The 19,202-nt window shown below is 40.0% G+C and overlaps 1 protein-coding gene across 15 annotated transcripts in view; it reads right to left on the reverse strand.

Annotated features, from left to right (window-relative positions):
* Positions 1-19,202, reverse strand: part of NLGN1 (neuroligin 1) — a 431,043-nt gene that overhangs the window by 246,862 nt on the left and 164,979 nt on the right. For 9 of the 15 annotated variants that reach the window (XM_085513658.1, XM_085513659.1, XM_085513657.1 and 6 more), the window contains exon 2: positions 15,459-16,264. The exons of 1 other annotated variant lie outside the window; for it this stretch is intronic. In XM_085513658.1, the coding sequence (XP_085369784.1) occupies positions 15,459-15,951 (493 nt within the window). In that variant the 5' untranslated portion in view covers positions 15,952-16,264. Of the gene's footprint in view, positions 1-14,971; positions 15,032-15,458; positions 16,265-19,202 lie in introns of all 15 variants that reach the window. 5 more of the 15 variants (XM_085513654.1, XM_015871902.3, XM_032446556.2 and 2 more) reach the window with 1 other exon arrangement.

Consider the following 19,202-nt stretch of genomic DNA (forward strand, 5'->3'; position numbering starts at 1 on the left):
TGTTACAGCAACATCTTAAGTTGATTTACATACATTTTATGGCCACTTTAAACTGCCAAAGCAATGTCCGCATGATGTATGGTCCTTTGGAGTCATCCTTCCACAAACTACAGGACAAGTCTTCCTCCCATCATTGTAAGTGGTGAATTTGCCATCAGGCAAGCCTTTAAATTAATGGCCAACATGGAGTGTTCCTGGATAATTCCCAGGCTCCACAACTGCCCTCCTGCTTAAAATTAGGGGCCTACCTAAGCAAAGGCTTTAACTGGGTACAGTGCTAGCATAGGGGGGTAAAGCCCTCGGTGCAATGCACTCCCTGGGCCAGAAGCAAGCTAGAGCATCCCCTTCCACTCAGCAAAGGGTAAAGAATAAATCACATTGGTTTTGTTTAGGGTTTGGTGTTTTTTTCAGGTAACAATTTGTATTGTTTTGACATGTACTTTTATGCACTGCAGCCAATTATCCTATTACATGTTATTAGCACTTAATATTTCTTCACATTGACTGATCTCCACAGCAGTGATTGTAGCCTTTGGTACAACCGCAGTGAACCTACCAATGTGAGCTACTACACAATGCAGTGACAGTAACAAAATCACTGGGAAATGATGCCAGCCTTTGTGGATTTCTGTACACCAAGTCCAGCCTATTCACCTCGACTCACTCTGACTTGTTTATACGCTCTCCTATTCTTTGTGCTCATCCTTTCATGCATCTAAAAATAAAATCGCATTAGAGGAAAAGCAGAAAATGATAATGGTTCTATAGTAGAGCAGAAGCAGTTCACAAAGCAGCAGCAGCGTGCATCCAGCACAGCAACCTGCGGTCACACTGCTGCCTTGGGAAGGATGGGTGTGCGCTGCCTGCTGCCACCAGAGCACAGCACAACCAACGTGCCCCTGCCTCCTCAGTGCTGGCCATTGCCATTGCTCCATGGGACATACAGGAACAATCCCACACCAACTCACACATAGCAGGAGAGAGACCCGCAGGTCCTCCTTCGAGATGTGCAATGGCTTCTGCCACCCCCGGAGTTAAATGATTATATTCAGGAGCTGAAAGGGCACCACTAAGACGCTGAGTGGTAAACACACAAATCAGGTCAATCCTTTTGCTTTCCTTGTAATCCCTCCACGTTATTTGTTACTGGCTTTTACTGCTGCCTCTTTCTCCTCTCACAGCACTCTGCGCACGCATCCTGCTCTCCTCCTTCACACCATGTATTACAGCAATCCCTTCTTATCAAAACTCCTGTATTCTGCACTACTTTACTACAACCACTGGCTTTACATCTTCACCCCTGTTGTCTTTTCTTCCCTGTAAATTCTCTAGAGCAGGGAACTTGTTTTCTCCAAGTTTGTACTAAAGCCTGTAAATTTACGGCACTCTAGGAATGTTTGATAACAGCATGTAAATAATTAATAGAAGCTGCAGCAATCCTTTCTTTTGCTGTATTTGGAAGCTGTAAGACTGCAAGTCAAGTGGGAGGCAGAAAATATTTCACGGGTTGAGATAAGACTAGAGTCTCACCCCTGTAGGGGGCAACTGACTGACAAATACTTGCACTTAAGAAAGATCAGGATTAAGTTGTGTAAGAATTAAAGACGAGAAACATTGCTTCAGCTACGGGAGCCACAAAAGCAACCCAGGAGCATCATAAACAGACTGGCCCAAAGAATAGGCCTGTGATGAAAAGAATGGGATGTGTTAAATTCAGCTCCGTGACGGCATGAAGTCTCTTTCCCTCTCTGTGTGTGACTGCAAAAGTCCACTCTTTTGTCCTGCTCTCTCTGTCTTCAACATAAAGGAAAATTTTAACAGCGATATTGGCAAACGAACAGCTTGGGGTTTTTTTTTAGCCCTAAGGAGGTATTAAATGAAGAAAAACAGAGTTGGAGACTGGAAATAAAGACAACACAGGATAATGTCTGTGAGCTGAGGAAGCACGGAAAATATACAGAAGGTAAAACTGATTTGTTAGCACTGGAAGTACTGTGATGCAAGATGTAAAACTGCTTAGAAAATTACTTAGAAAATATAAGGATGGGGAAAAAAAATAAAAAAAGGAAAAGGCATTTCTCTACCCCAGGCACAATTCTTAAAATCTTCTAAAATCATTCCAAACATTGTACCTACTTTCAAATTTAAAAGGGTTCCTCTTTAAGAAATGGAGATCTGCTCTTGGTCTTGCTAAACTGGAATTTCGCTGGTTTTGATGTGGCCAGGAACGCACCCACTGAGCACTAATGGGTACAGGTGCTTTCAGCCGAGCACAACTGAAAGGCCTTCATAGATTTTTGCACCTTCAAAATAGTCAATAATGTAATCCTAATGCTTATGTCAGTTTTGCAGCTAAACATCCCAGTTTATGAAGGCAATCAAGTACTTTGGCACCAAAGAACTGTAGCTGCACTCAAAGAAATTTCAACCTGAGAAGTGCAGACAAAACCAGAAGCCGCTGTGTCTGGCACTAAATGCTTCATCAGGAGAAACATCATAAAACCACAGCAAAAAATAATTGTCAAGGGTGGTAAATTACTTGATTTTAGGGCAGAGAAGTCTTCAAAATTAGTTCTTTTTTAGAACAGAGACATAATGACTAGTTTCAGAATAGATATTGGCACAGCAGGGCACACAAAAGCCCTGATTAGTCGCTGTACGACGGAATCTTTAGTTAATAATTCTTCTATTTTGGTCTTGATTTCTGACCTCTCCTCTCTGATTTTGATTGACCAAAATCTAAATGTTTTTGAATTTATTTAATACCGGATAACTATTTCTAAATTGTTAGAATTTTAGGTCACATGTGCCCATTAAGAATGGGGAAGAAATGCACTTCACCTTTTTTTCCATCACTTTTCCAACTTCTGCTAATTCCAAAGTCACAAAGCAACATGTGTGACAGATGTAACATCAGCTGCAATGCAACACTTCTAGAACTAGTTTGGGAAAAGAAAAAAAAAATGGGTAAAAAGGACTAATCTTTATACCAAGTTAGACCAGTGCTAACCCAAAAGCAAGACCTCATACTGGACTTCTATAAACACAGTGAACTGTTATCTCAAACCTGATTCTGATGTCCTTCATCTTTATTTAAAAGGAGAGCTGGCACACTGAAATCTCAATCCTGTGTAACTGCAGAGCTCACTGAGAAAAGAAAGGGATACGATCTTGTTCTAGATGCTAATATTAGACAAAACAAGCTGGAGCTTCTTTGTTAACTCCTAGACCAGTGATAATCCTGCAGCTTCTTTCACCTCTCTGCACTCGCAGTAAATGCATAAGGAAATATTTTATGACATTTCAAAGCTCTGTTGTTCAAATACTGTATGGGAGCCCCCTCACCAACTGATTTACATCCACCACTCCTCTTCCAAGACCTTCCTCACCAAATTACACATGCTAATGATTTTCTATGCAAAATTTAACAACCTAGTAGGCTGAACAAGTCAAATGAAAATACACTAATTGTAGCCTTTGATGTGTACTATTCTGTCAGTTCTCTCACAGAAACGGTATAATAACATTAGTCTTGATACTTACTAAAATACGTATTTAAAAAAGAAGCTCATATATACCCACATGCTAAGAAAATGATACTGCAGGCTGCAGAGAGCATAAGTTCGAGACTCAGAACTGACAAGGTGGGCTATTACGCACTGGAAAACCATTTCCATAGGAATTCTGAAAACAAACAGCTAGAGAATGAATCTTTATCTGAATCAGCTAGTATTTGCTCATAGCATCAAGCTTATGCAATAATAGTAGACAAAATAAGATCATAGTCAAAATCATAAATACAGAATGAGACAAGGGAGATAATAGAAGGATGTCAACTGAACAGAAGGCTTCTGTCTAACTCAAGATCCAAAATGAGTTCCCCAAGAAAACTCATAATGTGTTTAAGCTTATGGAAAGCATCACAGAGGTTTCACTGCACGGACTGTTACTGACCCTCTAGCCCTGCACTGAAGTGAGGCTCAGCACCACTGTGGTACTAAGCAGATGTAGAAAAAACAGAGAAGCTGACAAACAATAGCATAAATATCCTCCAAAGAAACAGTGATGTGAGATTACTTTCTATTGCTTTGTCTTTAAGAGTTTGCTTATAATGATCTGATAATCTAATCTAATTGATCTCTCCAAGTACGTCTATGGCTCTAGTCACTGCAGTATCTGATTAGTGGAACAGATCCATACTTTATCTCCAGATTTAATAACTAAATCTATACTTGAAATAGAGTCACGCAAGTTCACCAGAGGGAGAAGGCCAGATGCTGATTAGCTAAGGAAGGGAGGAGAGAATGGGAAAAGGCTGGCAAGGACCAGAATGACTAGAAAGGAACATGTGGCTCTGTGTCAAATCATCCCCATGCAACCAAACTCCGTTTAAGCAGCACATTTCTGGGCTTACAGAATTGAAGTGGGAATGTGACATAACTAATGGGGGCAGAACCCAAAATGAGCTACTTTCTATGGTCTGCTCTCCTTCAAACTGTCTTCTTTGCAAGCATAAAGTAAATGTAATTATTGTTTCTTTGTTCTCTTCCAGGCATGCACTTCATCAGCCTGAAAATTATGACATTTCTTGAATACGTTTCAATGGCTTCTTAACCTTTCTAGTTCCTGAGTGCCAGTACAGTGGCATGCTGTGCTTAGAGGTTTCAGCAATGAAGAGGTTAACACCCCAAACTGCTAATAATAACAACAGTATTCACTGAGCCAGATAATCACTCACACAGAATTTCAATCCAAAGTCACTTAAAATTCAAAAGAAACCACTGTATTTCTTTAAGGAAGTGACAGCATTTAGAAGGATATTCATAATTCAAACAACAGGCCAAAATCTGACTTACTGCTGAGTTTATCCATTTTTAATCAAGCGATATTAAGGGAGGGACAGCTTTTGCTCAACTTCAAGTCAAACCTATCTCGTGACATCTTCCATCACAAATGCCCATGCACTGGGCAGCAGTATTGCTCAGACTGCTGGGAAAGGGCAGCAACTGAGCCTGGAAGGTCTGTGGAGCACATATGTAGTAAATCCAAAACAAACCAAGGGCCCTCAGCGGCTCCTCACACGTCCTGCTCTCCAGACCCTTCTCCATCTTCGTAACCCTCCTTTTAGGCACTTTCTAAATCACCTGCTCCTTCTGTTCTGCTGCTGCCCATTGGGCTGAGACAAACCAGCTTGTAGTTCAGTATGTCAAAGCTCTGGGCAGGAAAATGGCAATTCATACACATAAGCAAACTCTGAAGAAAAAAAATACTTTCTGCCACCAAATACTGCAGGGAGGATTTCAGCACTGCCTGCTTCTTGGTCTTGCTTTGCCTGAAGGGAAAGAACCTTTTCATCCCAGCTCCGTGCTCAGCACACACCTGCTGCCACGCAGGTGTCAGGAGCCGTCTTTGCTGTCAGCTCGCCTTCCTGCTCCTCTCAGATGCCGGCTGCCTCCCGCTCACCTCTGTGAGGCGATGGCCTGATGCTGCCGCACTGCATTCCGGCAGGCATCGTTCACGGATGTCAGGGAAAGAAGCAAAACCAGCCTGTCAAGAACACATAACTGCTTTGCAGTTCAAGGGGCAGCGCTCGCCTCGATGTGAACGACACAGAATGTAATGTGCGCAGAAGGGGAGGCGAAAAGCTTCTGCCAACAGGCTGGGATTCTGGATGGGGCACACTTACAGTGACCTTGTCAGCATTCATCCCTGTCTCTGTAGCACCCGAGCCAACCTTCCCTATGATCTGGCATCACAGCATGATGTTAGCCGGGTAATGCCTTCAATACTTCAAGAACTGTGGCTACAACACTGCACGAGGTGCCTGCCAGTACGGAGTACCATGGCACTGTGTAGTAAAGGCAATCATTGCTTCTTTTGCCTCTCCTTTTACATGAGGCTTCATCTTTGGAAACATCATATCAAGAAACTAGAGGTGCTTCAGCACTTGTACCTAGAGCAGCTACTTTTTGTTTCAAAAGTTATTGTTTCTAGCAAAAGTAATCCATTTGTAATTAATGAACACAGTTAATGACTGAAAAGTGTAAACTCAATTTTCCTGCCTGTTCTACATAGCACAGTTTTAAATGATTCATATGGAGGGTACTTCATTTGAGTTTAGCATGGAGAAACGGGGAAAGGACTAAGAATTTAAAATCCAGGTTTACAGCCTAATGATTCCTTGTGAAATTTCATGAAATAAACCTGCCTCTACAGCAACCCCACAGTGATACTTCATGGATCCAAAGCACTATATAGATCACAGGGCACTATTACTGGAAGCAGTCTCAGAGTACGTAAATGTGCAAATCCTGACATAGTACCTATTTGGCTTATGCACATATCTTACATCTGGCCTCAAGCAACTAAATTCTTCTTTTTTGAAAAATCTCTGGAACTTTATTGCATTTTAAAATAAATATGAAAATATATGAATGTAAATTTTGTAATGAAATTAGGCAAATGGTACAGGATTTCCTTGAGCTTTCCCATCTATTTGTGACTGTATATACATACATACGTACATAAATTCCTGGTTCATATTCCCTTACCACTGGATCCATCTCACTAAAAGCTCTGCTTTGGGAATGAGGACTCTCAGAGACTGAGTTCTCATTGCTTCAGATAGGTCCTGCTGGTAATGGTATGTTTTGTTTCTCTGTTCACTATATTAATATCAATATATTGAAGACTAAAAGCAAAGCGTAGTGTTGGCAGGAACTAAAACAATCCCTGCCAAGGTACTGGAATGGAACTTGACAGCTGGGGTAGTGCTCAGCTTTTGATTAAAGGGCAATAGGTTCCTGGAAAAAGCCCCCACCAGGGCTCAGTCCCTCAGTGGCTGCCCCAGCAGGGAACCTGAACATCAAATGGTGCAGCCAGGGAGCTTGCCATGGGTAGGTGGGCTTTTGGCAGCTCCAGCATCTCCTGCCTCTTGGAGGTTGGCTTCTATCCTTTTTGTGGGACATTCTGCAATAGTGTATCTCCTGTAAGCCGTCTTTAATCAAACTTGGGCAAAAAATGAACTGATGTGAACCAAGCAAATTGAACATAAGGTCTGCCTAACCTGCCTAAATGCATCTGAAGTAAATGGGAAGAATGTGCATGAGTCATTCCCCCAGCAAATGGGGAGCAAGGACTGGAGGTGGAGCTCCAGCTGGCAGGTGGGAGGCAAGCAGCGGGTGCGCTCGGATGGGGCCCTCCAGCTGGTCTGCATGGCACCAGCCCACAGCAGGGTGCTGCCTTAAGGAGCAAACCGAGGTGGGTGCCGTGGTAAGGGTGGCTACATGAGCACCAGTCCTGCCATGGGTTCCCTGTTATGTACCCATCACTTAGTGGCACCACATTAGATTTAAGATAACAGATTGATAAAACAAGCCTAAACATTATATATGCCTTGCTGCCATTTTCAATTGCTTTTAAAATTAATTGAAGGGAGAGATCATCTGTACACTACAGAAAGTTGACAGGGCAGAAGATGAGAAGCCTGTTATGCTGAAGCTTTGGTAGATGCTGGCGCATGTTATCCCTGCCTGTCTTTCCCCACCCACTCTAGAGACAGGAAGGGAGATGCTCTGCAGGGCCGCTCTGTTCCCACTCTGCCTAACGCTCCTCCCGCACTCAGAGCATCACACTGCCCTGTGCAACAGGAGGAATTTCTGTCTCTCTTTCCCCAGCACCCGGAGTTGCAGCATTTGGGCATTTCAACATTCAGACAAATCATCAATGCTCAGCACGTAATGAAACCTCCTCATATATATATATATTTCCACCGCCTTGAACCAACTGTTGCATAGGTTATTCCCCTTAGTACAGGCTGTGCTTTCACATAGATCCTATTTTGCTCCAGGCTGAGCCTTCTAGAAAGATTCAGCAAGCTGTGCAATCGTCTTACACAACGCACCTTTCTATTAAAAATCTGCAGGTTTGGAGTTTAAGAATACAGGGAACAGAAAGTAATGACAGAGAGGCAATAGAGACAAATCCTTTTCCACGAGCTCTGTGAAATGTTTGCTCAAAATAACTTTGCAGGGGTTTCACTGCCAGTTCATAATGTGGATGAATCACTTCTGATATTTCTGATAAAACAATATTCAAAACTTCTAAATTACTTCCAATTCATTTATGCCATCATTTAATTAGGGCTTCTGCAACATGTTACAAGGACGTCATTATCCCTTATAATTGTATAATAATTACAATTTTTAATGAAATAATTGCAAGTACACTAGATGTGTAGATATAATTACAATAATTACATAAATACCTGATTTTCAGCTAATAATTAAAGAAGGCCTTTATAGAAAGGGTGAAATTTAACAAATGGAAGCTTGCCAGAAAACAAATACAAATAATAATCTGCTGTTTCGCTCTTATAGATTTCTGCTTACAAGATTCTCTTTACATATGATAATATGATTTTTCCACACATTACAAAATAAAATAAGGAGAAAAAATGTATTAAAAGAATACTAAATCATACCAAGAGACCTCAATACTTTGCCCCTACAGGCCTGATCCCGAAATACTGCCATTAGTATAGCCCAAACTTCGTTATCCTATGCAATAGTTCAGCATCTCACAAGATATTGAACTGTAAATTGCCAGTGACATAAACAGAAAACACCCACAACAAATTGCAGTCTGTGTTCTGACTCCTCTGTGACATAAAGGGACAAGTGCTGGATCCCCACAAACACTCCAGAAAAGCCCATGTGCAGGGCACAGCGCTCCAACACAGCTGCTGCTGAAGTTTATCAGTCACACTGGCCATGAACTTCCCCCAAAATGCTCCACTGGGTCAATGAAAAAAGCACAGAAAACTCAACCAGGACAGATTCTGATTACTGCTCTGATAACACAACGTGATATTAGAACAATTCCCACAGCAGAAGGATTAGCAACATGATTTACTGTTGCTGCTGAAGTTTGACTCTACAGCAAAACTTTGGAAGGGAAAACCAGCTCAACCACAAGCACCATGCAGTTTTCACATCTGGCAATCTCTGCCTTCACTTACAGCAGCCCCAGGTAGCTGATTCTGGCCAGCAAACTGAGATGTGTCAAAAGATGGGTGCAAACAAAGCTTTGAGTCAGCTTTGTCCCACTTCTCACAGCCTTTTGTTATTTGGGGTTGTGTCTATTTAGGATAATACTTTGTTATTAGAAGCATGAGAAAGTAATATATGGTGTATTAATACTAAAACAGAGGAAATGTATTGATATCCCAAAACCAAATCTCATTTATGTTAAGCTCATTAAGCAGTGGGGTTCTGAAAGCAGAATGTAATTAATACTATACATATCAAAGCAGAGTAGACGTGCGTTTGGCAACACAATGTAAGTAGAAATGAAGAGGGTTAAAGAATTACAAGTGAAAAGAATTTGAAGAAAACCTGGAATTATACTGGAGCAATATTCAAGTTATAAGCGGATTATTAACATTATAATTGAGATGATCTTTAAGAATGGTTTGACACATGCAAGCATAGTGATTCGAGCTTCAAAAATATGCAAGGAAAACTAAAAGTATTTGTATCCTTATGTATTACAAGGAAACAAAAGGAATGAACACAGAGAAGATCAAAGGAATAATACGATACATGGGAAAAAATGACAAAGAAGTAAGCAGAAAAACATAGCTATCCAAAAGATACACAAGTTACTCAAAGATTTCTCTCAAAAATGGACAAATATACACCCATAACTACTACTTCTAATATTTTGTCCAGTCTGGCTTTATGTGATAAATTAGAAAGCAGCAAATTGAAAGGAAAACCACTTCAGTGTTATTTACTGAGTACAGCTGGTCCAACCTGAGAAAGTCAAGGTGAAGCACAAAACATTTCTATCTGACTTCATATTAGCAGGTAACAGTACTATTTTAGAGCCTGTGTGTGGGAGGATGTGGAAAATGAAAAGGGAGCAACAAAATAATGGACAAGGAATGGAATTAGATCAGAATTTAAGACCTGTTAGAGCTATAAGCACTGTCAAGTTGTATGAGCAAAGCAATGACAGCACGATGACTACGTGGTCAGCAACAGTCTGAAACACTAGACATTTAGGGAGGACTCTGACCAATGTTGATGGCATTTAAGATGACTGGAGTCTTAAAATGCAGTCTGCAAAGTCGTCTATTGTCAAGAATTGGCTCACCCAGAAAAAGGACTGTGGAAGTACATCAGAGTTTAAGCATTTTATGTTATTTCAAATATGACATAAACCTACTACACGTCTTTGAATACTGCTGCTAACTGACACTAACAGCTTTAGATTGTGAAAGGATGAAAAGGTCTGTACAAGACAATGTTTGCTTCATTATCTTCTTCCATGTATTACTAGTATAATAAAAAGCGCTGCTATGGTATCTGAGGAATGAAAAACAGGAACACAGTGATTCAAAATTGAACAGAAAAATGGAACAGCCTTGTTGTTTCAGTATAAAGCACCTGAGTTCAGGATTACGGACTACATCTGCACCAGATGATACTGCAGGGAAGAGCACTGGCCTTGCAAGGGCCGAACAGGTTGGAGGGCACTTCAGCCAGAAGCCAGGAAGTGCAAACAGGGGAAAACTCCAGATATGTACAGGCAAATACTGAGACAAGTGAACTACAGGCAAACAATTCATTATGAATAGTCAAAATGGCTGAGTGAAGATCTACACGCTCTGCAAAGGTTGAGATGCACCAAAAAACGAACTGAGGTATCTCTGGGAGCTTTGACGCTCGTTCTCAAGACATTATAAGCCCTGGTAATGGTCTACAAGTGTATGTTCTTAGCCCCTGGGCAACGCAACATAATTTGACACAGCTGAGCCTGCAATGCTGCAGGCACACACCTTAGACTTCTTTCATTTATATGGCCACGGAGAAGAATATCTCAATTGGTTTTCAGTAATACAACATCCACAAGTCCAATACTTCAATATTATTTTCTACATCAGACATTTAGGAAAGAAAAAGAATCTGATAATCAATCAACAAATGTTGGAGATGGAAATACAGATTTCCTCAGGGCCAAACTTGGACTTTTCTTATTGATTTCAGAGCTGAAAAAAGTGTACAGAAGAATGGCTATTTAATAAAGGTCCTAGAAACCATATAGGTTGCATTAATTACCTTTTTTTTTCCCAAATAAGATGGTCAGTCAAACAGCTCTGAGGTAATTAAATAGAGTGTTGAAAGAAACAACCAATGTAAGCAAAGGGTAACGGGCTAAATGGGACTTTTCATATCTGCTTAGATTTATGAAAAATCTTTCATACTGCTAAGATTAAAAGCCCTAAAGTTATCAGTGGCATTTATGAATCACAATTGATGTAAGATATTTCCAAAGGAAAAAAACAAAACTAATGTTCAGGATGAGATGATAGCACTGCTCTTTTTATTTTGTTTCTGAGAGTGCATTTGTATGAACACATATATGTTCCTGTGCATCCAGGGTAATCGCGGACATAACCCAGAAAGTATGGTGGAGGGAGCTTTGCTCTGAAAATCAAGCAGCCCATTAGGAGGCATAAATATTAATAGAGCTGTCTCATACTACACTCTCAAATGAGGTTGTTCAGATCATGATTCTTTGCATTTAAAATTTATTCGCTGCACAGAATAGAATAAGAAACAGAATCCACATTTGAAGAAGTCACCGATACTGGGCAATATCTTAGCCATTGGTAATACCCAAATGTAAAAGTAAGGATCAAGTGATTTCTTTCCTTATTCCACCCACAATTCTCCTACAAATAGTCTTGTCTCCCAGATTACTTCCACAACATCCAGTATATATCATATTTTCTGTGGAAACCAAACTCCCACATCTTCACACTGAGATCTATTCAGGCAATATGAAGGCCTGTGTACAAGTTCATTGTGAAAGACGTACTGCCATCCCTTAACATCTGAGGTTTCTTTTAGTGGTCACGCGAGTGATGATTTTCAAACTTCATGTTATAATTGTCATTAGAACTGAAATTAGGACATTCATGGTGCAAACTCTTGTAACACAATTAATAGATATACAGTAAAAACAGAGATCAGCAACACTAAAGAAGGTGCAAAACTATTCAGGTATTTCCTATAAAGGATGCTAAAGTCTGCAAGAAATATCACATCATCAGCAACATAACAAGTATCAGTCAGTAAAATGGTGTCATCCAGGATATAATTTGGGTTCTACTACAACTTAAAACTATGGAGACTAGCCACAAAGCAAACAACACAAAGCTAACAAATTCCTTTGAACAAATTCTCTAAAACCAGCCCTAGCAAACAGAGCTGTTACTGTATGCACATCAATAAAAGAATTAAGCAACTTCTAACCTTCACAGGCCCAGTAAGAAACAAACATGAAAACAAATGATCTTTCATTACTTATAGAGACAGCAAATTGAAGTTTAAGAAGTATACTGAAATATAAGCAACTATATTGAGCACAAATTAGGCTAATATTTCCTCCTCCCTTTTCATTCAGCTCCCATCCTATCAACTTGTAGTCTCTGTAGTGCTCATATCAAAATCCCAGCAACACATCATAATGGTTATAATTCCCATTACAACATCTAGCACGACTTGGAGATAGGATTGCTTTCATTTCTACATCTGTCTTCATCAGATTACTTCCTGTTCTTCAAAATTTTTAATTTCCTTATATCCCTCAGCTGACAATTAATTGTAGTTACTAGTTTATTTATCTAATAAAATCTATTTCGTATAATAAGAAAGCATTAAACAGTATATAAGATAGCATACTGTTGGTTTGGTAGCTTCTAATTTATGTATCTTGTTTTAATTAAGTAGATGGCATAAAAGTTTTCCTCTCAGTTTCCTATTTACTCTTTTCAGTAACTTATCACCGATTATAATGAAATGACTACCACCTACATCCAGCAAACGAGACAACATCTTTCATTTTTCTCATACAAACCCAAGGCCATACCCAAGCTAGAAGATGACCTTACTATACTGCACCTTTTTCCTACCACTTGACCCCTTCTCCTATGGGGTATGAAGGCACTCCAGGCCAAAGGTAACCCAAGGCTGTGTATGGGTGAGCAGAAGGTGAGCTGCTCTGCCATCAGGGATGTCACCACTCTGCCAGCTGCCCAGGCAAAAGGTATCCAGTGGCCCTCTGCACTTGTGAAGGAGAAGAGGTAGGCTGCTGCTGCTCCTTATTGTGCTATTTGTGCAAGGAATTTAACTGCAGAAATACCTTCTGAATTTCAAATAGCTCTCTTTATTCTCCTTCAGGCTCACAAGACAATAAACATGACTTCTCATCCACTGGGCTCTTCCTGCCTTTATTTTTGCTATTTTTCTGACTTTTTTTTTTTTTTTTTTTTTTAATATATATTCTCTCATAGGAAAAATACTTTCTGAGAACAATGATGGAGATCTGCATCTTTATTTATGACTTTGTGAATCAGTGTCTGGGTGATAGGAAGTGAAAGTTGCTCAGCTAATTACACACGCTTGATGAACTGCGTAATAACTGCTGCAGCACTGCACATTAATTGAATGCATATAAATGACAGCAGTTATTCTAACTTGAGTGATGTGTGAAGAAGTGACGTTGCTCACCGTGCCCTGATTATCTTTGTTTCCAACTTTGGCAGTCCAGCTTAAGCAATTGTATTTTTACAGCACTGAGAAAAGAAATTCCCCAATAGAAACATCAGAGGTTGACTCAAAGACCAGTGCTTTAAAAACAAATTTAACTGCCTTAAGTAACAGCAACTGGATTTAGACATCTAAAAAAAAGCATACGCCGAGCAACTACAATTAACAATTAATAATTAACAACTAGCTGCAATTAACAATCAGTGAGAACTGCAAAAGCAAAAACCTTGGAAAATAAGGCCACCTTCATTTAGATGCCTAGATCTGAGTTAACAGAGTTGAACCTTGCCTGACTTTTTACCATTTCTTGCTATGACACTTTCCTAAAACGTATTTGTTCTGGAGTAACAGCAGCATATAGCAACTAACACTAAGTATGCGGATTACAGGTAATAGTCAATAGCTGTATTTCCATACAGCTCCATTTACCCTAAGAAGCAGTCTAGGTTCAAATGTAGACCAACAATTACACAGCACATTTTAGACATAACAATAAAAAAAATAATAACTTGTTGCAAAACAAATGTGTATAGTAGTACAAAAGTAACACTTGAAAGTTGTTACCAAATGCCTGCTTCAAATCAGTATCACGATATACCTTGCACATCAGATATCAATTGCCTTGGAGATTTGGAAATGTTCACAAAGAAATCTGCAAATTCTACCATGCTGTCTAACACTACAATGCTAGAAACCAAAGTTCTATATAACACCCTAGTTTCCAAAGTATCAGGTCCCTCTTAAGAGATGAGGTGTCTTACAATGACAGCCATAATCACACAATAAAAGAAATCAGCACTCACTATTCAAATCGCCTAAACAAAAAGAAGTGTTTCACAAAAATGTTCCAGGAAAGTTAACACTGCTTTAAGAAAACAGTATGGATCACTCAGGAAGTCAACACAGATTTTCAGCACTGCTACAGTACCTAATAGCCACTGCACCATGCCACTAGATTATACCGCTGTGGAGTGCTAGCAGCATCAGTGGCTCCCAGGCATGAGAGCCACCTCCTGTGCATGCATATACAATGCAGGGTGTCAGCATATGAGGGACAGACACTCCTCTACACCATGAGGCCATGACAGAGAAGCTACCAACGAGATCAGTATAGGACAGTGAAAGAGAGATAACCAGGTGCAACCGAGTTCAAGTTTTACAAATGTTATCTGCTCATCTGCTCTATGCAGTCTTCTCTTTAAGTACTTTTCTGGCTTTACTACGACACGATGGACTGTAACTGTTCACTTTACAGCATCGGCAAATCAACCTCTTTCAGCTGTATTATATGTTCCTCCTTCACAAGGTTTCGATTTTTCCCCCATTTTTGTTTTTGTACACTTTATACATACCTCCTTTTCTACAAATTTTCTTGCCGGGTTTTCTGGCACATTCCTTGGATATTCTTTTGACTGAAAAATGAATAGAAGACTAGAAAATAACATGGAGCTCCGTCACAGACAGTAGGAGCATGCAACACCACTATCTAACTCAAATATGACCTGCGTTATTAGGTGCGGAAGAGTCTCAACTTGTGGTGCCTGCACATGCAATGGATAAGATGTTGATGCATCTTCCCAGAAGTCAGTGGGTGGCAATGAGAATTAGGCACCAAATTTGACCTAAAAATACACGTGCTGTGGGAGAAAAGAAATGAGTGTAGACATAATTCTTTTTTTAAAAAAGAACAGATGCATACACAGAAAAGCAGCATGCATACATGTAGTATGCTGGCATGCAACAAAGAAAGCCATGCTAACAGTAGACATGAATTAATATTGTTAGAACGTAGAACAAGAAAATAAAAAGATCTCCCTGTTTTGCCTGCTATTAACTCACCATCCTCGGTTGGGACATAGATATTTAAATAGAGGCAGTCTTCATTCTGATCTTGTACATAGGTGGAAACTACATCCAAGTTATTAGTAAACCACACGGGAAGCATGACTTCAGGCAACCTGCCTTCTATAATGTTCTGGGGACACACTGGAGCAAACTGAGTGGTATTTTTGATATCTGCCCAGGGAGACGGAGGCTCAGGAGGTTGAAAGCGGCGCTCCCCTGTTGGAGGGGCAGCATACGGAACCCCGAGAAACTGAATAACAGGCCCCAAAATTTCATTATTTAGTTCCTTCTTAATCCCTCTTATCTTGCCAAAGTTGGTGGTCACCACTGGGTTGGTATCATCCAATTTTTGGGAGGACACAGCTGCAGCGTGAAGCAAAAATCCAAGTATAGAGAAAGCAAAAGTGGCATTCAATCCCATGTGTAGCAGGCGGGCTATCAGCGCTCTCCATACACAGTTCAGCCACATGGATCTTGGAAAGGCCATGGTCCCACATTAGTTGTGTGACTACAGTGAAGCAATCTTATTTGTATCCACTGGTGTAAAAAGAGGGCGACCAAAGGAAACAGATCAAGTTTCCTAAATAGGAGCCTGTCAGAAAAATCTCAAAAGGCTTTTCATGCGGTAAGTATCTTCCATTGATTTCACACTTATTGAAGCTGCATCTTCACTCAGCACTATTTATCAGACTACATCCTATTGACAATTCTGTTTTCCATAGCAGCAATATGAAGAGAGCGGCCATTTACTGCAGAATCCCCTCTTATAAATCAAATCCAGTTAGCCGCAGGTCTATATCCTGGAGAAAATGAAAATAAATCATTAGTATGAAAGAGCTAATATGAGCAGAGTGATAACTAGATGTTTCACAAGTTATGTACATACATTAATAGTTGCTAGAGCCATGTAAGTAAAACTGGACTAGTTTATGGGTCCATGGAATGGCGGGTGAAGCACTGATTACTGGATTATCCATAACGTCACCTGTTGAATTTACACAAATTTTTTCAGAAGAAACAGAACTGATAGGAAACATGTTTTTAAAATTCACCTTGACAAGAATAAGCACTTTGCTGCCAGGCCCCATTAAATACGTGTTTATGCTCATATTTTATTCAACCAAATCATCTCAAAATCAATTCCCACCTTATTTGCACTAGTTACCAAAAAGAAAGTAATTACTTTTTTAAAGTAAAAGAATGAATTAAGATATACAGGCATACAGAAGATTCAAATGCTTTTTATTTCATCCAAAGCAGATGACAATACATACAAACATTTGTTCATTTAACAATGCAACTTCTGATTCAAACATCAGGACAATTGGTACATCTTTATAAGAATAACACAAATTACCATGCTTCGTATGGTGTTCTCATCCCTCAAATTTCAAACAGCTAATGAAATGCACCCGAATCATGGCAGCATGAAACAGCCACAGTAATGATGAAGGCCCACATTCTGCTCCCACCAAAGTGAATGTAAACTCTGGATTTGCACAGAGCTATGACTGGACATCAGGGTTTGTCCCTGAAAACTGGTCAGGAAAAGGGTATGAGCAGGCACATTAGGGATGGAGCAGTGTATCACAGTGTTTACTTCAGACCCATCTCGCCTTCCTTTTCAACTACTCACAAATGAAAATGCACCATGAACACGCTCAATTCCCACCACTCTTATTTTACAGTATAAACAAGAAACACTCCCACAGGGCAGTGGAAATCCTATCTTTCATATACCCACACACTGACTGAACAGTATCCTGGAAAAATCAACAGTTAGGATCAGGGATTGCATAATCTCAAATTCCAGACTCTATTTTCAACCACGTTAGCTCAGAGGTTGTCACACAAGGCTGTGTTCCAGCACTTCTGAACATTACTCAGTGCATATCATTACATCTTCCATATGCATGTTAAACATATTTCTAACACGATTTACAATATCCTATTATTTAAAATGCAGTGTTATACACAACATAGCAGTGTAATCTTACGCTCCCTATTAAGCAGTGTGTAAAGCACAGGAGAAGTGTTTTGCTTTGCATAGGAAACATTTTAAACCACCTGCTTTTGAAGAGCATTGGCAGTTTTAATGAGAATTGTTGTTTTTTTTATCACGTCTATACACATTGGAAAGAGAATTCAAAAGAACGGCTTGTCTAATAGTCAGACTACCCTGCAGTTTTGGTTATTAAAAAGGAGATTGTAAAAGCTATATAGGACAGCAGGAGATTTGGTTCACGTCTAGCATTCCTTTAGCTCTGAACAATCTATCTCAGGAGGCAATAAGGAGATAGATGAAGCTTTTCCACAGTTTTCTCTCTCCCTTTCTTTCTCTGCTAATTCTAACACCTTCACTGTGAAACCACATTAACAAACAGGCTTATGCCCTTCATTCTCCAGCTTCAAACTTCTCTGTGTTTACTGGAAACACACCAATTTAGCTGCAGAAAATAATTCCCATGTGTTAACGTATGTGTTTAATAAATGTGAACAGAATGGCATGCGAACAATTGGATCTCAGTAAGCTGTTGCTTTGCCACATTTCAGATTTCGAAGGTAGTGGGATATTGCTTGAGAAAAAGGAAAGACAGAGGAGGACAGGTGCTGGAGCAGAAGCCACTTCAAGCAGCTTTGCTGCTCTGAGTTGATGTGCAGCAGTGGAAATGGACATCATGGAAAGATGGAACAATTCACACTATAACATATAGACCGGTTTTGAGCTCTAAGACTACTTTCTAACCCACTTTTGTTACCTAAAGCAGTCAGTTTTAACAACAACGATGGAAATCACAGGAGTCAATCAGAACAGAGATATATTTCAGACTGTAAGACTTGGGTGAGATATTTTTCTTTAAATAATAATTTCAGTTCTGAATAAGTTATTTAAATTCAAAGCAAATCATAGAGCCAGGCTTCAGTTTTAAGCTCGTTCATCTTGCTGCTGCACCTGAACATCTCTGCTGTGACTGAAAGTTCAGGTTTGCTTCCCTTGGATGAAGTTTTGCAGGAACTGAACTAAACTGATAAGACTAAATTGTTTGGCTATTCTCATTAATTAATTTTTGGGTACTAGCTAGCTTCAGTGAATAGATTTTTAAGCCACGCAAGGCAATAAACTGCGAGGCTTTGCAAAGTTGGAATCAACAGATTTGCATTGTGCTCACAACTTGAATTCCAGGTTTGCACTTTTCCCCATTCGGCAACAGTTTATTGTTGAGAGTCAAACAGGTCAAACACCTGAGCCCATTGCTGGTCGCACCAAGGCTACAGCAGTAACAACTCACGCAAATAAGGAGACTGAGACTGCTCAGATCTTTTGAGAATTTTGTGTCAAAATTGTATATCCAGAACTAAGTGGGAAGGCAAAATGGGGATGCCAGCCCGGAGCTTAGCTGTCTTAGTTGCTCAGCATCAATGTTGGACACAAAATTTTCCTTAGTCCTCCAGCAGATGATCTAAATAGGACTTTCCCGTGGTATCCAGACTCCTAAGAACCGATCAGGAGTCAGTGAGACAGAAGCAATTAACAGGAAGGGGAATAATCAGGGAGATGAGCAGCACAATAAACCAAAGAGCAGAGATGATCAGTTTGAGCCAAGGTATAAAGCTTTAGCAGCAGAGTACTGTAGATCTGAGGAGGACAAGGAGAAGCATTTTCAGATTTTTTATTGTCTAGATGTGAGGATCACAATTGTTCCCTGTGGTAACGCAAATGAATTCTACTGTAAAAGG

The sequence above is a fragment of the Coturnix japonica genome, chromosome 12 (genome assembly GCF_054131305.1).
Source record: "Coturnix japonica strain WE chromosome 12, WE-NBRP24, whole genome shotgun sequence".
In the NCBI taxonomy this organism is placed as follows: domain Eukaryota; kingdom Metazoa; phylum Chordata; class Aves; order Galliformes; family Phasianidae; genus Coturnix; species Coturnix japonica.